A 26,769-nucleotide genomic window follows, 5' to 3' on the forward strand; every position below is an offset into this window, starting at 1 on the left:
GTCCCGGCGCCCGCCACGTCCCGTCCCGTCCCGCGGCGGGGCTCAAATGTCAGCCCCCGGGAGCCGGCGGTGCAGACGGCCGCGGCCCCTCGGAATCAGATAGCGGAGCTATTCTGGGCATCCCCTCCCCGGGAACGGGCCAACCCGCTCCGGGGGTCCGGCTCCCGCCCCAAAAGCCGCGCTGGTGGCAGTGGGGTGCCCCAAAACCCTGTAGCAAACACTGCAAACCTTCGGGGGGCTGCCCAAACCCCTGGGACCCCTCTGTGACCATAGGGACACAAAGTCACTGTCCCATCCCCTCGCCATAGGGACCCCACCCCAGTGCGGACACCCCCCTCCCACTGCCTCAGGGCTCCCAGCGGGGTGTGAGGGAGTGCCTGGGTGGGCACCACGGCCTGTGCCAGCCGGGGCGGAGGCCAGCAGTGGGCTCTGGGATGCAGAGCCGCGCACGCCAGGCTGCAAAGGGGGACACGGTGGCCGGAGAGCACCGCCCGCTCACACGGGACGGCTCGGGGGGACCCGGCCCCACCGGGGCTGGTGAGGGCTGCCCACACCCATCATGGCGGCGGCCGCGGCCTCACGGGCACGCCCCCAACACGCGGGGCTGGGCCGGGGTCCCGCGAGGTTTCGGGGGCCTGCGGGAGCCGCCGCGTCGCTGTGGTGACGGGACGCGAGCCCTCCGCCGAGTCGGGCAAGCCGCAGGTTCGAGCCCCGGCGCCTCACGGTTGGCTCCCGGTGAGGGGCTGCAGGATCCTCCCGGGGCGAGAGGGCCTCCAGAGCTGTGGGTGAGGGGCTGCAGGACCGTTCTGGGGCAGGAGAGCTTCCAGGCCCGTGGGTGAGGAGCCCTCGAGCCAGCAGAGGGCCTAGGCCCGAGGCTCAGGGGCTGTAAATGCACCCCAGGTCGGGAGGACCCCCGGGGCCGTCGGTGAGGGGCTGCAGCACCGTTCTGGGGCAGGAGAACCGCCAGGCCTGTGGTGAGGGGCTGCTGGAGACCCCTGGGTCAGTGAGGGGCTGCAGGACCGTTCTGGGGCAGGAGAACTGCCAGACCCGGGGCTGAGGGGCTGCAGGACACACCAGGGTGAGAGAAGCCCCGAGCCCATCAATGCTGCCCTGAGGGAGCTGCCAGGCCCTGGGGGTGTGAGGCAAGGAGGCCGTGGGGTCCCTGGGGAGCCCTGAGGAAATCCCGAGGGTTTCACAAACCTGAGGAGCAGAAGGAGCTGCTCAGCATTTGGGAGCTGTGAGGGGACGGCTGGTAGCCGCCAGCCTTTGGCCCACGGGGTCACCATTAACTTAAAAAGGGAGTAAAAGAGAGCCAGGGATGTACTGGGAGTTGAGACCAGCCTGGCACAACAAACCTTTCCTGGGAGCAGCAGCTGGGTGAAGCTTACAGAGCTGAATAATTTTCACATTACATTTTTCCCAGTCCTCCCCCTGCACCTCGTGAGAGATTCGTCACTGCCAAAGCCCTGCACATTCAATGGTGTTTTGACAGCCAAGCCCTGAATAGCGCTTGCAGCCCGCACTGCTGTGTCCTGCAGAGGTATCTGGGAGAGGAATGGAGCAGTTTCATGTTTCTTTCCTCATTCTTTCTCCTGCAGAGCCGAGGAGGTCCCTGCGGGGCTGACTGGTAGGAAGGAGCCCGCTGCTGCAGCTCTTCCCAGTATGTCACAGCCAATACCAGTACAGATCACAGTCGTGAGTGCACAGGACCTGGTAAAGTTCTGAAAATATCTCTACTCATTTAATAAACAAGGCCAGAGCAATTCTGTGTGCACAGGGATCCCCTGTGAGAGCAGGAAGGGGGTGATAAGGCTAAAGGAAGGAGTGGTGGGAGTATCAGAGGTTCAGCAATGCCACACTGTGGCTTCCTCCTCCCTGCTGAGGAGTTCACACAGAGGAAAAGTCTTGTGAGGCACATAAATTGGGGAATACACCTCGCTAGTAGCAGGCCAGAGATAATGGGGTGAAATGCACCTCTCTGCCTCCTCTAACTGTATGGAAATGCAGGTTTTTTTAAGCAGAACACAGCAAAAATATGATCAATGAGACAAAAACCTGTGGAAGGACCTCACCTTGGGTGTAAAGCCAGAATTTCATCCCAGCTCCAGCTGTTTAAATCATATTGAAAGCAATAGGGTGGCTCTGGTTTAAAAAGGCAGTGGATCCAGTTCAAGGCTATGAGCTGGTGCCAATCAAACCACCACTGCTGTGATTTCCATGTGATGCATCCAGCTGTCCTTAAAGTCTTCCAGAGAAACTGACATTTGGGAGGGAATGTGGAGGAGAAGCTCAGCTCCTGCTGCAAGCAGAAAAAATGCAAATTCCTGCTTCTGCTCCAGCAGCAGACAGAAAAAGCAATCCAAAAGCACCTGCTTGAGGCTTTCACATTGTAGTATTGAAGTACCTCTTACACTGATGGATTCAGCAAACAGCAGCTTAGGTGAGGAATGAGGTGAGAGGAGGATAAACAAGGCTGGGAAGAAAAGACTGCTGGATTGATTGCATCTGGAATGTTGCTTTGTGGTTCTGATTGCTCCACCGTGAGAAAGGGCTGTACAAAAGGGAGGGGGGGGTTACAAAAGGGCAATAATCACAGCAACAGGATGAAAAAAAACCCGGCTGTAAGAATGTGGAATCCACTTCTAGCTATAAGTGTGGAATCTGCTTAATTAGAGGCAATGTAGAGAAGGATGAGAGAGGAGTCTTGGATAATTAATGGTACAGGGAGAGGTTAATTGGATTCTTCTGTTTAGCCATTCATAGGATGTATGCTCAAGGAGACAGTGAGAAGGGCTGAAAATTAAAACCAAGTGAAAGAGATCTCTTTTTGTGTAAGAACCAGCATGGAACTAATTACCCCAGTGACAGGGAGAGAGGGAGCTGAGGGTGGGTTAGGCATCCCTTTGCCTCAGCACTAAGGAAAAGCTGGGTTTGGGTACAATAGTCCTTGTGTTCAGCCACTTCTCTGTGGATTGAGAGCTAAACTGTGTTTCTGCTGCAGGGAGCCCTTTGGTACCTGCTGCCCAGCCCTTCCTGTGCTGTGGAGGTGCCCAATGCTGCCCCTGTGGGTCCCCACTGCCATGTGCTGTGCCTTCACTGTCCCTCTCCAGCCCTGTTTAAGCCCCTCTGTTTAGACATTTGAAATTCAAAGTAAAGTCTGAATCTCCTCATCTCTGATTAAAGCAAGTGGTATGAAGGTGGTGTAACAACAAATTGCAGAGCTCCCTAAGTGCTTGCTGGAGCCCTTCCTTTGATTTCACAGAATCATGTAGGTTGGAAAAGGCTTCTGAGACCATCAAGTCCAACCTTTAACCCAGCACTGCCAAGGACACCACTAAAGCATGTTCCCAAGTGTCACATGCACATGTCTTTTGAACACTTGTAGGGATGGGAACTCCCCCACTTCCCTGAGGAACCTGTGCCAGTGCCTGACCACCCTTACAGTGAATAAATTTTCCCTTAAATCCAACCTAAACCTCCCCTGGCACAACTCGAGGCTGTTTTCTCTCTTGTCCATTGCAGGACATTTTGCACCACACAACATCCACAGGTGTCCTGTGAGCTCATCCCTGTAGCTCAGGAGCTTTCTTAGGAGACAGCAAAGGTCTCAAGCTTCCTGGAAGTACAAAAATATCAGTGGAGTATTTTGGGATTTGTTCTAGATGTGTCTTTCCTGAGGTGAAGCCTGAACCTCTCTATCTCCCTTGCCACAGCTCCTCATAATCTTTGGGGCATCACAGCGTGGTGAAACAGGAAATTTCCCTCCTAAAGACAGGGAATGGTGAGGTCTCAGTGTGACCAAGCTCTGCTCCTCTTCCTCATTCCTGTGGTGGAACAGGCTCCCACAAGTGAGCCCTGTGCTGGTCACTGACCTGAGCTGCTGCCAGAGCAACTCTGATCCTGGGATGCTGCTGCAGAGCCAGCTGCTCTCTGAGCTCTTTTTTTTTTGACAGAAAACTCTCAAAAGCAACTTGCTGTTTGCATTGGTGCGTGTGGAGTACAACGGAGCAGTGCTGGGAGACTCCTCCAAGTCTCATGTGCTGCCAGATGGGACAGCAGAGTACGACTTCAGCACCAGCTTTGAGTACAGCCCCGATGGGCCCAACTCCTTGGATGTCCTTGTGCAGAAACCAGTGCTCTGTAAGTAGCTGGTGCCAGATGTCCCACCTTGGAGCTGGGTGCTGTCGCTGCAGGAGTCACTGGTTCAGGAATAGCACTTCAGCAGCAGTGGTGGGAGGTTCTCAGCACTTCTTGTCCATCTCTGCCAGCTGGAAGAATCCCCTTTCATGTTGGCCCATGCTCCTTTGGCTTTGCTGTGCTTGTCAGCCTTGGGAGGTGAAGAGGAGCTCGTGCCAAAGCTCGCACAGACCCTCTCTGGTGCCTGACCTGCTGGTCCAAGGAATTCTGCCAGCTCCTCTCTTTTTATCTCCCTAGTGACACTGCTAGAAGTGGCATCAAAGGACAAGAAAAAACCAGAGAAAATAGTTCCTCTTGCCCAAGCTGTGGTGGACCTTCTACCTCTGCTGCAAGGTACAGCATTGAATTTTACAGCCTCCATGACCACTCCTTGCTCTGATCTCTGTTTATGGACCCCCGACTACAATTTATCTCCTTTGGACAAAGTAACCTTCATAGCTCTGCAAAATCTGACTCAGGGGGAGAGAGAGTAGCTCAGCATTCAGAATTCATTCAGAATGTAATCAAAATTCAGAACCATGATTTTGCCTCATGTAAGGTGTTCCTGCCCATGGCAGGGGGCTGGAACAAGGTGATCTTTAAGGTCCCTTCCACCCAGATCATTCCATGACTGTGATTCTTTGCAGAGGGTCTCACTTCAGGCTGCTCTCATTCCTGTTTCTTCCCAGGAGTGCGTTCACTGAAGGTCTTAGCTCCTTTGTATGCAGTGCCTGCCTCCCCATCAGCGAAGCTTTACCCTGAGGCCACGGTATGTGGAATTTGGAACTGTTCCTTCCCTCATTCAGCTCTCTGCTGCTTTTTAATGGGAGGGAGAGCATGACTCAGCTGCCTGGCTCATCACGGATGTGGTACAGCCCTATATGTTACAGGCTTGGAGGCCTTTCCCGCTCCCTCTGACGTCTGTCCCTGCTTCCCTCTGATAGGTGAGGTCGTGCTGGGAAATGTTAATGTGTGCAGCTACCCAATTGCTCTGCAAAAAGTAACAAAGATGGAAAGCACAGTGCTGAAAACCCCCCAAAAGGCAGCGTCAGGGTCACCTGCCCAGCTTTATTAGCCTTCCTTTCTGCAGATGAAATGTCTGAGTCCATTATTGTACAAACTCGGACTGCCTTCCCTACAAGGTCCTTATTCATTCAGCAGGTTGCAAAGTACCCAGTGACTAAAATAGGGAATGAAGTATGAGGCTGGGAAAATGTGTCCAGTTTTGCTGCTGAGCTGCCTGCCTGCAGTGAGCACCGGGAGCAAACTGGAGGGGTGGATATCCCATTAACAGCTCTGTGTTTAAGAGGAGTTCACAGTGAGCAAGGTGGGGGGGCACTCATTAGGGAGGACAGGTAATAAATGCTGACCAGCTGGTTTTCCCTCACACACCATCCATCCAGGGCTGGGACAGGTAATTAAAGGCTGCACACAGAGCATGGAGATAGGGCAGAGGCAAAGCTGTGGCTCTCTGAATCACCAGGGGAAAAGCACCATTTTCCACCCTTGATGTTCTTTCTCTGTGGCTCCTTTCATGAGACCCTGCCTCTTTCTCCACAGCTCATTTTATGAGACCCTTGGGGCATGTGCCATACCTCAGCCAGGCTGTGATTTAAACAAACAAACACCACAATTGAGCCAAATTGGTCCTGAGATTCCTTTCCTGTGCTGGGCTGTTTTCTTATACATCGAAGATGAGGCACAAGATAACATTATATGTTCTGGCCTTGGATTTCTGCTTGCTTCTCCCTAAGAGCAGGCAAGCTATAATTGTTTACTGGCTCGATTTTATCTTTGTCTCACAGGCTGGCCTTGAAGTGATAGTGAGCACCAAAGAGCTCCTGCTCTCTGGCACCCAGTTCTCAAGTGGGAACCTCCTGAGCATCACGCTGGAGGCAGCTTATTCTGTCCCTGAAGCCTTTACTGCTGACGCCCAGCAAAACTACATGGCTTGCTTGCAAATGCCAGCAGCTGGTGAGGTGAGAATGGCCCAGGCACGGTGACAGGGGGTTTGGCTGGGTTTGGGTTGTTCCCCCACCCCATGGAACAAGTGTCCAGGCACATGGGGTGCACAGCCTCTGTGCTTGTGCACCAGCAGCCTTTGTTGGGAGGTCTCAGAGTCTCTGTGGTGTGATGTGTTTCTTTAACACAAACAAAGGTCTGTTTGGAAAGATTTGGATTCAAACTGGCAGGGTTTTTTCCATGTGGCTCTTTATTTTTATTCCATTCTTTATACGCGTGCGGTGGAGTGCATTTTCCAAGCCAGGCACCCTGTACTGTTGCTTTGCTTTGTTATCCCAGCTTGGAGCAGCTGGCTCTTGCTCCTGCTCCTGTTAGAAATGCAAATCCTTTTTTTCTCCTGTCTCTCTAGAAAGAATTGCCATTGCTCTTCAAGAATGGCATCCTGAAGGCTGATGGTGAAAAAGAACCATTTCCCCGGCCCAAAAACTGGCCCCTTGGCCCCATCCTGGCCCCTGATGCTCTGAAGATACCTGACTCCTTCATTGTTGGTGGGCCCTATGAGGATGAGGATGGAGAGCTCAACAAAAGTGAGGTGAGGAAGGACTGGCAAGTTTAGAAGAGAGCCAGGAGGGATGGAGAGACTTGGTAAGAGAGGGAGGTGGGTGGTCACTGTGCAGTGTCCAGCACAGAGGTGGTTCTCCTGGGGCAGCAGACATGCTGACTCACTGCTGGAGACATCCCAGGGGAGAATGTGGCAGGTCTGGTCCCAGGAAACACCCACACTGAGCTGGGTTATCTCCCTTGAGCCAGGCACTTAACGCTGATGGCCTGATAGCGTCTGCAGGAAAGGCTGTCATCCTCTCTGTGGGGCTGGCCTGCCTTTGGGCACTTGGACACTTCTGTCTGACTCACATTCTCTCCTGGGGACACTTTTGAGGATGATGCAGTGCAGGCTGGGGAGTTTGCTGTCCTGGCTTTGACTGCACGCTGTTTCTCACAGGACAAGGAATTCAGGACCCAGGCTGAGAGCTCGAGGAGAGTCGTGTGGGACATGGAAACGCGCTGTTTCCTGGATGCTGATGCTGTGGCCGTGTAAGGGACCTGAGCAACACAGCACAGAACGTGCTCAGAATGACCTGAGGCAAGGGGCCTGCAACATGCAGGTGATCTTGGACCACTTAGGGGTCAAACTGTGGCTCTGCCCCACCTGCCATGGCTGCTGTGACTGTCTCTTGGCCACAAGCATTCACCTGAGCAAGGGCACAGCTCCTGAAGTGCCTTGAACTGCTGGCAGCAGCTTTGTTCTGCTGTGCTGGGAAAAGATGAATTGTCTGGAGCTGCTATCTCCAGGCCACAAATGCTCTCTTCCTGCTGCCAGCAGCTGGGGCTGGGGGCTGGTCCCTGCATAGCTTGAGGGAAGGGGCAGCAGTTATGGTGAGCAGACCTGGACTAGAGTGGCATCCACAGCTCTCCTCTGAGCTGCTAATTAAGTTTCTACTGAATCCCAAATACGTTCAAACCTTTCACTCCATGTGGGCACTCTTCATTTGCTTTTTTATTGGATAAGTGTTGCCTTTAGCAGCTCCAGATACGCTCACGATCAGGATGAGTGTTCCATTTATCTTTGAATCCTGCTATTTTCTGGTCTCAGCTGCATCATGGCTGTGCATTTCACAGCCAAATTACTCCTTGTGTGGAAATACTCACTTCTATCTCATTTGATTTTTTGAATTCTTTTCTCTACAAATCCATCCACCTGCCTGCTGGTGTCAGAGTCACCAGCCACACTGAATGCAAGCTCAAGATCCACTTGCTCTGTACAATTCAGGTTTTATACCAAAGTTAATCACATTCCTTCTCACTTATTTCTGAAGTAACTGGGGGAGAGAGAAAGCCCAATGTGTTGCTCCTCACTGTTGTTTTAAAGCTGGCTGTGCCATAAATGCACACAGCACTGGGTAGAGCAGAAAATGTACCCAGCCTGCCCCAAATCACAGTGTTCCCATGGCCTGAGGGTGTTTGCTGAGGGAATAGGGTGAAGCAAACTCAAGGGAAGCTGCTGGGGCACAGAGGAGGGTGGTGGGGCTCTCCAGCTGGGTTTCTGCATCTCCTCACTGCATCCTGCATCCTTTGTGCTCAGCCTGCAGAGGCGCATTGCCGAGTGCCGCCACTGGCCCGTGGAGCTCTGCAGGATGTCCTCAGGTGGCAAGGGGAAAACCAACAAACCTGACAAGGTAAAAGTGGGGTCTGGCTTGTGGAGTAGCATTGCATTAGCAGGCATTTTCCTCTTGAGGCCTTTGTGATACCAAAATCGGCCTTGAAGCTGCCAAAGTGAGTCAGAGAGCAGGAGGCTTTGTGAAAAATCAGCTTTATAGGGCTGTTAAATAATTACAGAGTCATATTTTTTCCTTATAGCTCTCACTGATGGTCTGTGGTAGCTCACTGGAAAGAGGACAGGGTGACTTTTAAAATCACAGAATAGTTTGGGTTAGAAGGGACCCCAGACTCCACCTCCTTCCAGCCCCCTGCCACGGGCAGGGACACTTTCCACTAGACCAGGTGGCTCAGAGGCTTGTCCAGCCTGGCTCTGAAGAGAATTAAAAGTAATTCACTGAGCTGATCTGTGGCCAGTGACGTTTTGAAACAGCTTGAGGAGGAAGTTCTTGCATTCTTTCTCAGGTAAGTTATGCCTTTGCATCTAAACCAGGGTGGTTTAACAGAGAAACAGCCCCTTAGAGAATGGTTCTGCTCCTGGCAGATGATTGTGTGAGAGCTCCTAATCTATCCCAGGGCAAAGCCATATAAGTTGGTGTAAATCCCTTTCAGCACTCACAGTGCCAGGATTTTGCAGCTCTGATGATGATCCTTCTAGCCAGGCCTCCCACACCTCCTAAGCCACTTGGTGTCTGTCCAACCTGAGATGCACAACTCTGGTAGGGTCACCTGGATTTCTAACCACACACAGCTGATAATCTTCCAGCTGTATCTCAACAAGACCATCCTGAGGAACAGCTGAGTGCAGGAATTAGAGAGAAAAGCTGCCCCATGGGGATTGGGATAAAATTAATATTCTACATATGGAATGACTCCAGTGTATTCATCCAGGTTGTCTCGGCTGCGTGCCAGTGACAGAACCATGGGCTCATCAGGTGCATCAGTTTGCTGTGTGGCCTTCTCTTAATGAGATTGGTGACCTTGTTCCCTTAAGGAGAATAACAGCATGTTCAGGATCTCAGTCCCTTGCTCTGTGTTTCCAGAAAGATGAGGACAAGCCGATTGCCTTCCATGGTGTGGCATATGTCAACATGATGCATTTGCTGTGCCCTGGGGTGACGCAGATCCGAGGGGCCTTCCGTGTCTTTAACTACGAGGACAGTGAGGTCTTTGAGAAGGTGAGAGCAGCAGGCTCTGCTCCAGCTCTGCAGCTGGCTTTGCACTGGGGGCTTGGGAGCAGGGACAGTGGACAGGGGTTGTTTGGGAGCAGGGACAGTGGACAGGGGGTGTTTGGGAGCAGGCAGGGTGGACAGAGGGTGTTTGGGAGCAGGGACAGTGGACAGAGGGTGTTTGGGAGCAGGGACAGTGGACAGGGGGTGTTTGGGAGCAGACAGGGTGGACAGAGGGTGTTTGGGAGCAGGGACAGTGGACAGAGGGTGTTTGGGAGCAGGGACAGTGGACAGGGGGTGTTTGGGAGCAGACAGGGTGGACAGAGGATGTTTGGGAGAAGACAGGGTGGACAGAGGATGTTTGGGTGCAGGCAGTGTGGACAGGGGGTGTTTGGGAGCAGGCAGGGTGGACAGAGGGTGTTTGGGAGCAGGCAGGGTGGACAGTGTGCTGGTTGGAACTGGATCTGAACCTTGAGTGCCCTTCTGGTGATGGAGAAAATTAATGATACAAGCTTTTAGGTACAGGTTTTTCCAAGGCAGGAGATTTCTAGGGGGGAGTGAGCAGGTCTGGGGGCTGAGAGAGGCTTTGAATCTCACTCCACTCCCTCCTATGCCAGCATGATCCACGCTCCCCAGGCTGCAACATGGGCAAGGGAAGGGTGTTGCTGGGAAGAGCAAACAGTGGCTTTAAAAGGATTGCGTTACCCCCAGCAACCACCAAAAAAGCTGTCACTGGAGCTCTTTCAGCTCTAGCTCACCGAGGTTTATTTGTCTTTTCGTTTTTCCCCTCTCTGTTACTAAGAGTGACAATTACATCTCCATTTTCCCACAGTCTCTCCCTCCTGGAACAGACCTGAGCTTGTTTCAGGAGGGCACATGTACAGCCTGGTTATACCCCCCATGTTCCCTGTGGGGCTGTGGTCCAGGGGCTGGGTGAATTCCAGCCCTTCTCCTGCCTCCCTGCTCCCACTGGCTGCTACAGAGCTGGGCTGGGCACGAATGTGTCTGCTGGGCTCAGCTTCCCTGCCATGAATAATGACCCCTTGGCTGCATGGTGCTGCTTGTCCTGTGCCATTTATCTGTCACAAGTGAAGTCCTTCTTTCTCCCCAGGTGCTTTGGGTTGCCTCTTGGTCTAAGGAGTTTCCCTACAGCTGCTCCATCCTCTCCCCAGGAACCCCATAACTCTTGCTAGCCCAGTTCTGTAACCAGGATGTGTGGGAGGGAACAGCCTGTCTGGGTGGTCAAACACTGTGTAAACACAAAGTCTGACAAACCTATTCCTTACAATTCCCTGATGTGTGTCAGGGTAGCAGCTCCACACAAGAAAATGAGCTGGGAGCCAAGGGATGCTGTCAGGCAGGTGGGGGCCCCCAAAAATGTGTGGAGCAGGCCTGGTGAGAGAAGCCAGATTCATCCAGCAGCCCTCATCACCAGGCACATCCATAGCTGTGGGGCAGGTCTAGGATCCCACCAGGAATTCAGGATCACGGATCTGGGTTCCAGCATGTTCAGCACATATCTCAGGCAAGGACCAAGGGCCAGTCCTCAGTGAAAACACAGCTCTTTGAGGGAACATGGAGAGACCCCCACTGAGTGTCATAGTCTGTCCTGAGGCTTCACAGCTACACAGGATCAGAGCTGGGCTGGAGCACCAGCAGCTCAACTCGAGGAGGAGAGAATGAGGTTACAAAACTTCTTAAGGCATTTAAGACCCTGACAGTGTGTTATGTGATGGGAGAGGTTAAGGCAAATGAGTGAGGAAGCCTGCTTTGTCCCTTGATTGTCTCTGTTTTTCAGACCAGAGTTCAGTACAGTATTTTCCGGGATCGCAGGTCACAGCTCAGTCTGGGCAAGGAAAGGCTGGGGACCTCTCCTTCCAGCAAAGCTGCTCCCAGTAAGGCTCAGAAGGAAGATTCCAATGCCATGGTAAGGTCTGGGGAGGTACCATGGTTGCTCTGGTTCTGTGTCACAGGAAGTTGGGACACACAGGAACCATGGATGGATGAGAGGTACTCATTATCCTAGAGCCATAGAATCTTCTCAACATGAAGGGAACCACAATGATCATGAGTCCAACTCCTGCCCATGCACAGACACCCCAGCAATCCCACCCTGTGCCTGGCAGTGTTGTCCAAGTACTCCTGGAGCTCTGGTAGCCTTGGGGTCATGACAGTGCCCAACCACCCTTTGGGGGAAGAATCTTTCCCTGACATCCAGCCTAACCCATCCCTGGCACAGCTCCAGCCATTCTCTAAGGTCCTGTTACTGGTCACAGAGAGCAGACATTGGAGCTGCTTCTTGTAAGGAAGCTGCAGCTTTCCCTTGTCTGAAATCCTAGGATGTGCTGCTTGAACTTGCAAAGATTTGATATTTATTGAGTCTGAAACAAGAGACATCTTTTCTTTTTCCTAAAAGTTACTGAGCCCATCCAAAATCCAGTTGTCAGATGGCACTGGAGAATCTGAAAATGTCACAAATCTCAGCCTGGAAAGACAGGTAATTATATCTCTCCAAAGAGAAGGAGAGACTGTAGAGCATCACTGTGCTGGTGTCTCACACCTTTCATGCAATTAAATTCCTCAAGAGTGAGGGGACAAGGGATGTTTTACGTAGATGTTGTCCCAGAGTTCTTCCAGTGACGTCCACCTGGAGAGCAGGCTGGCACACTGGGCTAGAAGGTCTCTGTAAATTGCCAGGCATTTATTTAAATTATCCCTTCATATTTTGGCTTCTTCCTCTGGAATGCACATGCATTCTGCAGGCAGATTGATTATCTGGGCTCTCTCCTTTTCCCTAGCCTGGTTTCTCGAGCTGGATTTTGCTGCTGTAACTCATTCCGAGGGTGGGTTATAAAACAAGCTAGATCTCTGCAGTTGGGAGATGTGTGGCTGTGTGCTCAGTATTTCACTGTGCCAGCACTGGCTGCAGACAGCACGACACAGGGAGCAATGTTTCTCTCCACAGCAATACAGCGAGGCAGGAACGTTCCTGGTGATGGAGATAAAGCTGGACAGGCCCCTGGTCCCAAAGCGGCTGCGGGAGGAGCTGGTCCAGCGGTGCGTAAGGATGGGCTGTGGGGCTGACAGCTCCTCTCTGCAGGCTGGAGAGAGCCTTGTACAGCAAACCCCCCTTGGAATACTCCATAAAGAGGGCCTGAGACAAAACCCACAGGAATCAGGGGGAGGATTTGGCCAGACTGCTTTAGATGTGGCATCTGGTGTGTTGGGAAAACACTTGTTCATCCCAGCTGGCATCTCCCTGCCATTCCTCTCAAAACAAGAGACACCAGAGCAGCATAGCAGTGTCTGTGTTCCTGTCTGGGCTTTGTTTCCCTCTAATCCCCATGTGCTTGCCTCTTGCATGTGATGTTCAGTGGCTTGGTCAGTCCTGGCCACCAGCGTGGACTGCCCTGGGTAGTGCTGCTGTTGCTTCATCAGAGCCTTCTCTCATTTTTAGCTTTTCAGAAGTTTTCTCACAATGTTTTACCCATTCCTCAGCTTTTATGTTAGTTTTCATGTTGTTCTGCTGCAGAGCTGCTCTTTCATCTCTGCTGCTTTGAGACTTCAGTTCCTGTCCAGTGGCAGCCCTGCTGTGTTATGGGTTAGAAAGGCATAAAACATCTAATTTATGGAATAAAAAAAAAGAAAATGCAGCAGATGAATAAGGTATAAGAGGTGCAGGTTTATATCTCTCAAACAGAAATGTCATCCATTGAAGGTATATGTGTTGTCCTCACTGCTCCCTGCTGTCTTCCAGGAGGAACAGGCTGAGGAAGGTAAACCCCTATTAGAACAGACCTTTTCCTGGCCTATTTTATACATTTCTACTCTTCTGCACTGTGTGTGGATTCAGTGTCACTCCTCCTTGAACAAGGCCTGTGGCACCTTGGCTTGGTGGGATGGATCATGTTCTGAGGACTGAGGGTGTTCTGGAGTCCAGCAAGCAGGAAATAGTGAAAAAAAATTAAATTAATTAAGGCTGGTTTGGCACCAGGGATTTTAATTCCAGAATCCCCAAATTATTCAGTTTGCAAGTGACCCCTGAAGGTCACCTAGACCAACGTTCATGTTCAACTGGGGCTCCCCAGAGCACGTTCCTCTATGTCCAGATGCTTTTTGGGTATATCCAGGGAAGAAGACTCCACAGAGAATCCTGCTCCAGTGCTCAGCCACCCTCACCTTATTAAAATCTTAGTTAAAAATATGCTAATCCTAATGGAAGGTCATTGTAACTCCACAGAGGCCAGGCAGGGCTGGGTGGTGTCTGGGGGTCGATGTGTGGCCAGACTGGGCAGTGTTGGAACTGATGGATCAGGTGGTCTGGGCTGTTTAGTGACTCAGTTCTACAGAGCTTTCCTCAGGCTGGTTCCTTCCTGAAGACCTGTTCTGCAGAGCCAGGAGCTCCAAGATACAGCTCTGCTGCTCCAGGAGAGCAGTTTGGGTTGGCAATAAATGTTAACCCTGTCATGACAAGGCACAACCATCAGTTGTAGGGACCTGTTCACTCTTGGTCTGAGATTTCAGGCTTCCTCCCAGGTGCCTGGGAGGTGTCTTGGACACGATGGCAGGGTGGAGCCCTCACACTACACAAGCCAACATCCCTGGCAGTGGCTCTGCTGATTCTCCTCTGCTCTCACTGACAGGGTCAAGGAGCTGATTCCTCCCCGCCCTGCGCTGGCCCCGCGGACAGAAGGAGCCAAGAAGGTACGTGGGAGAGCTGTGGCCTGGCCACCATCCTGCCACCCCACCCTGCCCTCAGAGCCCTCATTCTCAGCCCACAGCAACGTGGGGATGAGGTTTGAAGAGATCAGGGGTGCAGAGCCACAAAGGTGGTGAAGAGTCTAGAAGGGAATAGGGAAATATGAGGAGTGTGAGGTCACTTGGAATGTTCAGCCTGGAGAAGAGAGACTGAGGGTGGAGCTCATTGGGGTCTGCAGCTTCCTTACAAGGGGCAGCTTCAATCTCTGCTGTCTGTGAGCAGTTGGAGCTGTGTCAGGGGAGGTTTTAATGGATTTTAGGAAAAGAGTGGCTGGGCACTGCCCAGCCTCCCCAGGGAATGGGCACAGCCCCAAGGCTGCCAGAGCTCCAGGAGCATTTGGACAACACTCTCAGGGATGCCCAGGGTGGGATTGTTGGGGTGTCTGTGCAGGGCCAGGAGCTGGACTTGATCCTTGTGGATCCCTTCCAATTCAATATATTCTATGAAATACACAGAAAAGGAAACTTCTGTATGGGTTATCTCCACAGCAGTGTGCCTTGGGAACCCATCCATCACTCATGTTCACATCCCATTCAAAGGGAAGCCATGAAGAGATGGAGCAAAGGGAGGGAAGGCAGCCATGGGGGGATGTTTGGAAGGAAATGGGATGCTGGGAAAAGAGGCTACCAGCACCTGACATTTATATCCTGGGCAGTCCCAACAGTTTCTTGTCTCAGAGCAGCCCCTGTGCTTCATCAGACTCAGACAAACCTGAACAGAATCAGCCCTGACCTTTCTCAGGTCACCAAGAATTTTTGAGGACCGAGATTATGGAGGTTACAGGTTCTGCTGAAGAGGGCTGGCCATGGGTTTCAAGGCTCCCAGTAAATGAGATTGATTTACTCACAGCCAATTATATTGCTATAGGAGAGATAGCAGTGACTGGAATACTGGGTTGTGATGGAAAATCCTAGCAGGAAGGAGCTCTTTTATGTTTACCTGCAGATATTTTCTCAGCCCTCAGGCATGGACAGGAAAGGATGTGTGACAGACTAATTGAGACCTGAGTCAGGTGGAGTTAATGGGAGGCGTGGGCTGTGGCAAATCAAATACATATCAAGGTTGATTGCATAAGTGGCTTGTGAAATTTATTTATTTCTTTCCTAGGTGGTGGAAGATTATCACAAACGTGTCACCAGTGTTGCTGTTGCCATCCTGAGGGAGTACCATGAGCTTTTTGGGAAGCAGCTGCTTGACCAGGGAGTGATGGACCACGAAACCATGGAGGAACAGAAACGTCAGCTCAACTACGAGCTCAATACCTCTGGGAAATATTTTGCTTTTAAGGAACAGCTTAAGGTGAAGACTCCTTTGGGCTTTTTGCTTCCCTGCTTGTTTTGTCCAGACACTTTCTCAGTGAGGAACTGCTGCTCTGTGGTGGTAACTCAGGATGATGTGGTGCTCCAGAATCCCTTCCTGCCACCTGGAGCTGTTGCAGTGAGCACTGAGGGACAGGATTCCCTTCTAATGGAGCAGGCACCAAGCTGCTTTGGTCCCACACCAAGAGAACACTTCCTATCAATGGAAGCTACTCAGATCCATTTGTTCCATGCTCATAACCTGAGAAAGGCAGGGCTGGCTGTTCTCATATTCCCAGTCTGCCCCAGCAGGGGAAGGAGGTTCCACACTCTTCCTGGAGCCCCTCTCTCTGTCCTGAGGAGATGAGCCATCCACATGCTGTCCCTAAAGGCTGTCAGGGAGGTGGGAAAGGAAATCCCCCTTGCTTGCTTTTTTTTTTTTTTTTTTTTTTTGCTTTTATCAATGGTAGGCTGGATTTATTTCTCAGAACTAAGTTGGAGCTTCAGGCTCTGTCTGTGTGTGATTACAGAGCTGGTGGGGGGCACGGGAGGGAACCTGCCTTGTGCTATGTCCTTTGTGTCCACAGTATTCTGTGGTGAAGATTGTGAGGGAGAAATACCTGAAGACCACAGCATTTGAGACCAAGGAGCAGCTGCAGGCATTCCTCAGTGAGCTCTATGTGTACCTCGTGGACCACATGCACATGGCCCTGAACAAGGTGGGGGAAATGGGGGTCACTCAGGCCAGGGCTTCCCTCTGGGTCCAGGGCAGGGGAAGGACTGTTGCCTTCAAGGCAGAAGCAGGTTCATGCTTTCATCTGCTGGAGTTGTCACTTGTAGACCATGAGCCACACTCGAGGCAGGGATCCAGTGCCTTTGTATCTCACTGCTCAAAATCCTGGGGGAGGTGTGAGATGGCACTGGTGAAGCTGCTGTAGCTGGCACATGGTAAGGGTGGCTGGGCAGAGCAGGAGCTGGGGTCACCAGTGAGAGGTCCCACTGAAGTTTGTCATCACTTTGATTTAGGGAATGCTGTGAATAATCATAGGATCACAGACAGGTTTGGGTTGGAAGGGACCTTAAAGCTCATCTCATTCACCCCCTGCCATGGGCAGGGACAGCTCCCACTATCTCAGGTTGCTCCAAACCCCATCCAGCCTGGCCCTGGACACTTGCAGGGATCCAGGGGCAGCCACAGCTGCTCTGGGCCCCCTGTGCCAGAGCCTGCCCACCCTCACAGGGAAGAATTCCTTTCCAATATCTGACCCTGCCCTCTGGCAGTGGGAAGTCCTTCCTCCTTGTCCTGTCCCTCCATGTCCTTGTAAAAATTGATATTGCCCTGTGCCTGTGTGGCAGATGTACCTGGGAATGGTGGGAACGTGTCCCAGCACAGAACAGCTTGCCCTTCCCAGTGCCAGCCCCAGCCATACTGGTCTGTGCTGTGTGCAGTGCTGGTGTGGGAGCTGCTGCCATGCTGGGATCCCACAAAGCACTCTTCCCTTCCCCAGGGCTAACACTGTCTACTTCCCTACCAGCTCCTGTCTGGGGAAGATGTTTCTGCTGCCCCTCCACCCAACACGACCAGGAAGCAGCTCTTGCTCTTTGCTCGTGAAGCTGAAGCCAACAAGGACCTCAAACTGGCCTCTCTGTTCTACAATCAGGTGAGGGAGCCCCAGATGTCTCCTTCCATCACCTGTGAGGACTGGCACAGCCCAGCAGCACAGTGGGGCCACTGCTCACAGCTCAGCCAGCCCCCACTGTGCTGGAGAGAGGGAGGAAGGAGCTGAGCACCACCAGGATACTCAGGCTGAAGTAGGATTTGGGAGGGATTTCCCAGGGAGATGCTGCTCTCTGCAGGATGTGAGATTGTCCCTGGCCAGGTCACTGAGGACTCCAGCCTCGAGGCCAGGGGAAATGGGATGTGCTGGGTCAGTTCTGGGGACACTGGGCCCTAGGAGGTGTCAGCTGGAGCTGGAGGACACGTGTTAGGTGGAGAAGGCTTAGAGGAAGTGGGCTTCCAGCACAATCCCATTTAGGGGACACCTTTGCATGGGACAGACAAGGTCTTGATTCCTGCTCAGCTGGGCTGGGGTGGCCAGGGAAGCTGTGGTCATTCCAGAACTGCCTGCCCAGTCCATGGCTCTGCTGAGCCTGCCTGCAGTGATGATCTCTGTTGTGCAGAGAATAGCTCGGGACCAGCGCAGCATCCAGGCCTGGCTGGACTATGGAGCCTTCTGCCTCCTGTATGAGGATGCCACCAAAGCCCAGGAATGCTTCCAGCAGGCTGTTTGTCTGGACCCCCAGCACATCCAAAGGTGCTGAGTGCTCCTGGTGGGTGGGTGGGTGGGGAGGGTGTGGAGTGTATCCCCCACACCACTGCTGGGGCTGCAAGGCTGACTGCTCTGCCCCTGCCCCAGCCTGCTGCTCTGTGGGATTGTGTGTGTCAAGCTGCAAACCTATGAAGAGGCGGAGATTTTCTTTGAGGATGCCTGCTGCTTGGAGCCATCCAGCATCATAGCCTGGACCCTTGCAGGTACAAAACCAAGCCAGTCTGGTGCTCAAGGTATTCCTGTGGAGCCAAGCATTGTTCCTGCCCCCAGTCCTCTTCTCCCTGCTCCAAGCTGAGGGCTAAGAGAAGCATTTTGCTTCCTTTGGGTGTGTGCTGATGCTGCTCTGTCTCTCCCACAGGTTTGTTTTATGAGCTGCAGAATAATTACATTCAGGCAGAAAGGAGCTTTCGTGAGGCTAAGAAGCTCCTGCGAGCCGAGCTTGAGGAGGAGAGGAGAATCCTTGAGGCTGCTGAGGCAGAAGGGAAAAAGCCCAGTTCTCCCAGCACAGGGCCAGGTAACAGACAAACCCAGGAGGTGCCCTGACACCAGCAAGAGGGGTGGATCTATGTGGTGAACAGTGGAAGGAGGAGAGTTTTTAAGAGGAGAAGTACAAAGGATAAAGGTAGAAGATGTGGACTGTGAGCCAGAACAGAATTCTGTGGAAGCAGTCGCTGTGAGTTCCCCACACAGCAATCCAAAGGGCAAACCAGCTGCTTGGCAGTGACCCTGAGGCCAAGGCTTTCTTTGGAGCTCCTCTGAGTCCAGCCTGAGCTGAGGCTGTCTGTCCTGAGTCCCAAATATTTGGCCAGGCTGCAGGAAATGCTGACTGGCTTTATTTTTAACATTATCACCACTCATGCACAGTGCCTCAGGCAGGCAGGCTCATGACACATGCGGGTTTTTGTCCCTTCTGATTATGAGGAAAGGGATATTCATAGAATCATGGCATGACTAAGGCTGGAAAGGACCTCCAAGATCAAGTCCAACTGTTAACCCAGCACTGCTGTGTTCATCACTAGCCCATATCCCCAGCTGTCACATCCACATGGCCTTTGAACATTTCCAGGGATGGGGACTCCACCACTGCCCTGGGCAGCCTGATCCAATGCCTGACCACCCTCTCTGTGAATAAATTTTTTGCTATCATCAAACATAGACTTCCTTGATGCAACTTGAGGCTGTTTCCTCTCATCCTGCCTCATTTATACCTGTTTCTGGCTTCACATGGTAATCTTGTGCCAAAAACCCCAGCCCCAGCTATTGCCTCCTGCAAAGAAATTTCTTTCCAGCTTTGAAAACCTGGTAGATATTTTATATTTTCTCTCTCTCTCTTTTTTTTTGTTTGTTTTTTTTTGTTTGTTTTTTTGTTTTTTTGGTGGTTGTTGTTGTTGTTGTTGTTGTGTGGAATCATGTTCTAAACTGGGAAGTTTATGGCTTCCCACCTAATGGTTCTTGGGGGTTTCATTCCAGAGAAGATTCCAGATGGCTCAGCTGACAAACCACCAGAGGTCGTGGAAGGTGGGACACCCAAGGAAGAGGCTACAGCAGTGCAGGAAGCCCCAGAAGGTTTGGGAATGGGGACATGGAGAGCTGGGAGATGGTCCTGTGGGAATGGTGGGGAGTAATGTGGGAGCAGTGAGCCATGGTCCCCGTGCTGCCAGGGCCTGTTGTCTCTCCTGAGCCAGGGAATCTGCAGGCAAAGCAAGTTCACTCTGATTTTCAGAGCAGCACATCTCAGGATGGACAGCCAGCAGCTGAATGCAGCTCTCTCTCTCACATCACTGCTCCCTGCACCTTTCTTTTCTTCCTCATGAGATGCCAGCTCTTAAAGTGTCCCCAGGGATCCCCTCTGGTTGTGTGGTGTGGGATCTGCCTCCTCCACAGCCCCTGTGGTGGTGGCAATGGCAGTGCTGGCTGCCTCAGGGCTCCCTGGTTGCTTTGAGGAGGCAGGAGCCTCACTGTATTTGTCTCTGATCAGCATCATTCATAAAATTCCACCTTTTTTCCTCTAGGTTTGGACTGGAAAATTAGTGGGTGAAGAGTGTAATTTCTTTTCAGATCTCCTACAAAACTTAAGCCCTTCAGAAAGAAATGCTGAGTTAATCTCTGTTTCAGGCTCCCCTGCCACCTCCTGGGTTTTGCTCCATGTTGCAGGGATTTTTCTGTCTCCACTGGGATGCCAGGACCTGCTTTGGCTCCAGAAATAAAAACCCCACTTTGGGACTGACAGAGACACATTTTCTTGCAGCTCCAGAACCTCAGCCACCTCCCCGCACAATCTTCATGAAGTCAGTGGAATTCCTGATGAAATTCAATGCTGTCCGGGTCAGTTTAGCAGGAGGAGTGGGGAGGGAGGCTGGTTTATTCCCAAAGAGCTCCAGCCCGCCCCTTTCTGGGCCTCAGGGAATGAGCCGTGGCTACTCCAGAGGCTGAGCACAAGAGGGAGCAAAGCCACCACTGCCCAGAGATGCAAAAGTGTGGCCAGGCAGAGTGTGGAGCCCACAATGCTGGCTGTGGACACAGCCCAGCACTGCCTGCTGCAGAGGAACAGCTCAGAAATGGTACAGGGCATTCAGAGATGGGATCCATTATTGTGGTGCTCCCAAGATGCCTGAACTCCTGTGATTCAGACACTTGTGTATGCTGGAGGGATTTTTGTATCAACTGTGGAATGTGCCTGTCCTAGCAAGTCATCTCTGGGACATCTCTGGTTGTCACGTTGTGCTGCCTGTCTAAATTTGACATGGCAGAAAGAGTTGCTTAAAGCAACTAAATGGAATCCTGGAATGGTTTGGTTTGGAAGGGACCTTGAAGTTCATCTCATTTCAACCCCCTGCTCTGGGCAGAGGCATTTTCCACTAGATCAGGGATACCTTCCACTAGACCAACATTCAAAAGAGGGGAAAAAGAAATTTCCTTTGTGTTTTCTGGTTGTGGAAGTCAGAGTGGTGTCAGTCAGCTCTCCTGCCCTGTCCTGCTGGGGTGTCCATGGTGTCCCTGCTCCCCTAACCACCCCCTGTGCTGTTCCTCCCCAGTTTGTTCACAAGGCACTGGCCCACGAGCTGCTGAGCCTTCAGGGAGGCCCCACCTGTGCCTACTACCTGGCCCTGGGCTGGACCTACCAGCTGCGGGAGGACCTGCCCAGATGGGAGGAGTGTCTGCGCGAGGCCGTGCGCATCGAGCCCTTGGTGTGTGAGAGCCCAGAGCCCTGCTTCATTCCCAATTTACATAGAGAGCCCTGCTTCATTCCCAATTCACCATTCCAGAGCCCTGCTTCATTCCCAATTTACATACAGAGCCCCTGCTTCATTCCCACTTCACCATTCCAGAGCCCTGCTTCATTCCCAATTTACATACAGAGCCCTGCTTCATTCCCAATTCACCATTCCAGAGCCGCTGCTTCATTCCCAATTCACTATTCCAGAGCCCCTGCTTCATTCCCAATTCACCATTCCAGAGCCCTGCTTCATTCCCAATTTACATACAGAGCCCCTGCTTCATTCCCAATTCACCATTCCAGAGCTCCTGCTTCATTCCCACTTCACCATTCCAGAGCCCTGCTTCATTCCCAATTCACCATTCCAGAGCCTCTGCTTCATTCCCACTTCACCATTCCAGAGCCCTGCTTCATTCCCAATTCACCATTCCAGAGCCTCTGCTTCATTCCCACTTCACCATTCCAGAGCCCTGCTTCATTCCCAATTCACCATTCCAGAGCCTCTGCTTCATTCCCAATTCACCATTCCAGAGCTCCTGCTTCATTCCCAATTCACTATTCCAGAGCCTCTGCTTCATTCCCAATTCACCATTCCAGAGCCCTGCTTCATTCCCAATTCACCATTCCAGAGCCCCTGCTTCATTCCCAATTCACCATTCCAGAGCCCCTGCTTCATTCCCAATTTACCATTCCAGAGCCCCTGCTTCGTTCCCAATTTACCATTCCAGTGTAGTCCAGAGCATTCCGTGGGAGGGCAGTCAACCAGGCTGTGGCTGCAGCACTGCTGTCCTTGTTATCCCATTGTCACAGCCTCCTGTCACTCCCTGCACAGGCAGGCAGCATCTCAGAGCCTGTCTCTGCCTCTGCCTCTCTACATCTGCCTTTCTTTTCTCTCTCAGGTATATCCTGTTCCTCTGTCCCTGGGTGGGGGAGTTGGGTTCTGTTTCATGACAAACAAAGTTGCTATTGAGCTTTCTTTGGGGAGGCAGAGTGAAAGGAAGGCAGGGGGAAGATGACACCTGGGAATGGTGTGTGCAGGCAGGACACTGGGCAGGGAGCTGGAGGGGGATCCCATTGCTGGTGTCCTGCAGGCAGCCCACTGAGCTTAACTCTCTCCATAAACCCTGATATCACAGAATCATGGAATTGTTTAGGTTGGAAAAGCCCTCTGAGATCATCAAATCCACCCATTCCCCAGACCACCATGTTCACAATTAAACTATGTCCCAAGTGCCACATCCACACAGCTTTTAAATCTCTCCAGGGATGGTGACTCCACCACTGCCCTGGGCAGCTGTGGCAGTGCCTGACCACCCTTTCCCTGAAGAAATTCTCCCAATATCCAATCTGAACCTGTCTTGGCATAACTTGAGGCTGTTTCCTCTCATCCTGTCCCTGTTGTCTTGAAGCAGAGCCTGACCCCCACCTGGCTGTCCCCTCCTGTCAGGAGCTGTGCAGAGCCACAAGGTCCCCCTGAGCCTCCTTTTCTCCAGGCTGAGCCCCTTTCTCAGCTCTCTCAGTTGCTCCTGGTGTTCCAGCCCCTTCCTCAGCTCTGTTCCCTTCCCTGCACCCGCTCCAGCCCCTCAATGTCCCCCCACAATTGAGGGCCCACAACTGGACACAACACTGGAGCTGTGGCACCCCCAGTGCCCAGCACAGGGCCACAAGCTCTGCCCTGCTCCTGCCAGCCACACCATGGCTGGCACAGGCTAGGGACCATTGGCCTGCTTGCCAGCTGGGCACTCCTGGCTCTGCTTCAGCTGCTGCCAACCAGCACCCCCAGGTCCTTCCTTTGCCACCAGGCAGCTTCCAGGCACACTGTCTCCAGCCTGGAGCACTGCCCAGGGAGTTGTGATAACACAATGAAACACTGCTCAGCTCCTCCTTTCTGCTGCTTGCAGTGTCCCAGCCCCCCTCTCAGGTGTTTCTCCCATCTGTGTCTCACTCCTGGTTTTTGGTGCACAGAATCCAAATGTCTGGGCTCAGAAAGGGCACCTGTGCTACCTGCAGAAGGACTTTGACAAGGCAAAGGATTGCTATGAGCGAGTCATCAGCTTTGAGGAGGATGCTGCAGACATGCACTTTGTGTACCTGCGCCTGGGCTCCATCTACCTGGACGAGAAAGAGGTGAGCAGCCAGCAGGGCTGTGGAGGGCAAGTTAGCACAGAACAAATCACTGCTGCAGCAGCAGTGGGGCCAGTGGGTGTCTGAGCCCTGTGGCAACAGGGTGTTTGGCAAAGCCCTGTGTGTCTGTGGGGTGATGCAGAGCGTGTGTGTGTCTGTCTCTCTCCTGGCAGTACGGCCGGGCCAAGCACATCTACCTGCTCGCCTGTGACAACTCTGCCTCCTGCCTCACCTGGCTGGGCGTGGGCATCGCCTGCTACAGGGTGAGTGCAGCTGCCTTCCTGTCCTCTGGGCTTCACTTGGTGGCATGGGACACAGGGCTTGGCTTTTGCAGGATCCCCTTGTTTAAAGCAGCTCTTGGCTGCCCGTGAGCCAGTGCTGTGACAGCCCCAGCCTGGCACCCAGATGGTGTCACCTTCAGCCCCTGCTCTGGGAACTGTGGTGGTGTTTGAGGGTCCCCAGGATGAGGGAAGAGATGAGAATCTTGACTCTGTGTTTCAGAAGGCTGATTTATTATTTTATTATATATATTATATTAAAAGAAAATTATATACTAAAACTATACTAAAAGAATAGAAGAAAGGATTTCATCAGAAGGATTGAAAGGAATGAATAATAAAATCTTGTGACTGATCAGAGAGTCTGACACAGCTGGTCTGGGATTGGTCATCAAGTAAAAACAATCCACGTGAGACCAATCAAAGATGCACTTGATAAACCATCTCCAGACCACAGCCATCAGATAATTATTGTTTACATTTCTTTTCTGAGGCTTCTCAGCTTCTCAGGAGAAAAATCCTAGCAAAAGGATGTTCATAAAATATCACAGTGACACAGATCAGCCAACCTTTCCCTCATCCCAGCTCCTGGCAGCACCTCCTTCCACAGGGTGTCCTGGCAAACAACCTGGGCTCTGCTTTGAGTTCCTGCCTGCACATGACCTGCATGTCACCAAGGCACAGGGTGGGATGTCAGCAGGGAGGAATCTCGGTGCTTTCCCTGTCCAAGGGAATCCAGCACTTCTGAAGGGCTGCCAAGGACACCCAGCCACCAGCAGTGCAGTGTCTCCCCAAGGGACACCTTGCCAGCTTCCTCCAAGGGAGTTTGGCTGAGGAATCAATCAAGAAGGAATTTAAACTTCTGCTCCCCCTTGGCCAAATGTTTACCTCCTGGGAGGCTGTGGGATCAGGTTAGGGAGGTGAGTGGTGGCCTGGACACCAGCTACCCCTGCATGCCCAGAGCTGCTGCACAGCAGGAATAGGGAGCAGGAACACAGCCATGTTTCCTCATGGAGCTGGATCACTCAGTTCCTGGAGGTGAAGGGCTTTGTGCTGCTTCCCTTACAGCTGGAGGCTAATTTAGAAATAGTGTGTGATGCCATGGGGGTCAGCAGCGGGAAGCTCCTGCTCCAGACTGGAGATCTGGGTGCTCTGGCACTGAGGATAACTCCTTGTCTGTGCCCTAAATCCTTTCCCCCACGTTTCTGTCAGGGAAGCCCTCCTAGGAGCTTCTGTTGCACTTCTGCTGTTAGAGCAATGCCTGTTCAGTTGGGAAGCCCTTTCTGCCTGCTCCTTGTCATTTGTCCATGCCTCTCCTTCTCTCCCTCAAGCTGGAGGAGATGCTGGAAGCAGAAGATGCTCTCTCTGAAGCCAATGCCCTAAATAACACCAACGCTGAAGTGTGGGGATATCTCGCCCTCATCTGCCTGCAGGTGAGTGCCCAGCCTGTGCCAGCCTGATGGGGTGGGGGTTCATGGGGGGTTTGTTGGGCTCCTGGGGGGGTTGGCATCTGCTCATGAACCTGAAGAGCTGGTGAAGAGCTCTGTGATAAAAAGTTTGGGACTGTTTACTGGGAAAGGAAGTGCTTGGATGGCAAAAGCAGCACCCTGAGGCACTGACTGCCCCAGGGTGTGTCCCCCCTGCTGAACTTCTTACAAATGGCATTCCACAGAGATCCCATGGCACCCTAAATCCTGGGATCCTATTGGGCCCCCTCATGACAAGGCAGATACTGGGGGCTGGAGTGTGTTCATTGAAGGGAACAGAGCTGGGAAGGGGCTGGAGCACCAGGAGGGGACTGAGGGAGCTGGGAAGGGGCTCAGCCTGGAGAAAAGGAGGCTCAGGGGGGACCTTGTGGCTCTGCACAGCTCCTGACAGGAGGGGACAGCCGGGGTGGTCGGGCTGTTCTCCCAGGGAACAGGGACAGGACAAGGGGAAACGGCCCCAAGCTGTGCCAGGGGAGGTTTAGGATGGATATTGGGAAAATTCCTTCATGAAAGGGTGGTCAGGCCCTGGCACAGCTGCCCGGGGCAGTGGTGAGGTCCCCATGCCTTTTGGGATTTAAAAGCCGCTTGGATGTAGCACTTGGGGACATGTTTTAGTGGTGGCCTTGGCAGTGCTGAGGGAATGGGTGGGTTGGATGCTCTCGGGGTCTTTTCGTGCCTGACGCACCCCAGGATTCGCTCCCCGGTGCTGTGTTGCAGGGCGGGCGGCAGCTGGAGGCAGAGCAGTGTTACAAATACACCGTCAAGGTTCGTGTCCGTGCCCTGCGGGGCGGGCGGTGCCGCGGGCCGGTCGCTGTCCCGCCGGTGTCGCAGCCGGGGCACCGAACAGCCCCGCATGTCCGGCAGCCCGCGCAGCCCGGCCCTGACCGCGCTCCCCTTTCCCGCAGCTCGGCCTGCAGAACGACGCGCTACTGCAGGAGATCCGCGAGGCCCAGCACCGCTTCGGCTTCGGCGACCCTTCGCTCTGAGCCCCGCGCACATAAAATCCCCTGCCCCGAGCGATCGTGCCCGGCTCTGTCGCGATTGTGTCGCGACCGCGGGGAGGGGAAAGGGGGGCGGGGTCAGAAGCCGGGGGCGGGGCTGGGGGCGGGACATGATCACGTGACCGTCCGTAGCGCGCCGCTGATTGGCTGCAGCCGCGCGGGACGGTTGATCCGACGGCGCGCGCCATGGCGGCAGGTGGGGGGGCGCCGGGGGCGTCAGCGGGGACGGGAGGGGGGACATGGGGTAATGGGGGTGTGACCGGGATGGGGGGACACGGGGTAATGGGGGGACACGGGGTAATGGGGGTGTGACCGGGGATGGGGGGGCACGGGGGGACACGGGGCAGTGGGGGGACATGGGGGGACACGGGGCAATGGGGGTGTGACCGGGATGGGGTGACACGGGGGGACATGGGGCAGTGGGGGTGTGACCGGGGATGGGGGGACGTGGGGCGTCAGTGGGGTGCGGGAACCGCGGCGTCACCGGGGATGGGGTTCGGAGCACGGCGGTGTCACCGCGGATGGGGCAGCTCCGGCGGGGCTCGGAGCACAGCGGTAACGGGGGCGGGGTGCGGGACATCCAGAGCACGGGGGTACCGGGGTGAGGGGCCTGTGCGTTTGGAGAGTGGCGGTAACAGGGATGTCACTCGGGCTGGGTTGGTTGGATTCGGGCTCGGGGTCCTCACTGGGGCTGGGGCTCGGGCCACTGTCACTGGGCAGGGGGGTACCGGGGGGGCAGCGAGAACAGGGGTGT

The 26,769-nt window shown here is 53.3% G+C and overlaps 1 protein-coding gene across 1 annotated transcript; it reads left to right on the forward strand.

The window, feature by feature from the left end:
• The first annotated feature begins 674 nt into the window (after positions 1–674).
• CFAP70 (cilia and flagella associated protein 70) lies at positions 675–26,072 on the forward strand. Its single transcript, XM_036392191.1, has 27 exons — positions 675–735; positions 1,599–1,713; positions 3,954–4,140; positions 4,435–4,530; positions 4,866–4,945; positions 5,982–6,155; positions 6,548–6,730; positions 7,139–7,230; positions 8,279–8,372; positions 9,396–9,530; positions 11,320–11,448; positions 12,487–12,578; positions 14,165–14,225; positions 15,388–15,579; positions 16,166–16,297; positions 17,114–17,239; positions 17,760–17,893; positions 17,996–18,111; positions 18,267–18,422; positions 19,379–19,474; positions 20,157–20,233; positions 20,944–21,096; positions 23,091–23,252; positions 23,423–23,512; positions 24,859–24,960; positions 25,732–25,779; positions 25,920–26,072. The coding sequence occupies exons 2-27, from the start codon at positions 1,663–1,665 to the stop codon at positions 25,998–26,000; spliced, it is 3,039 nt and encodes a 1,012-aa protein (XP_036248084.1). The 5' UTR covers positions 675–735; positions 1,599–1,662; the 3' UTR covers positions 26,001–26,072.
• Positions 26,073–26,769: the final 697 nt, after the last annotated feature.

This window comes from Molothrus ater, chromosome 16 (assembly GCF_012460135.2).
Source record: "Molothrus ater isolate BHLD 08-10-18 breed brown headed cowbird chromosome 16, BPBGC_Mater_1.1, whole genome shotgun sequence".
NCBI lineage: Eukaryota > Metazoa > Chordata > Aves > Passeriformes > Icteridae > Molothrus > Molothrus ater.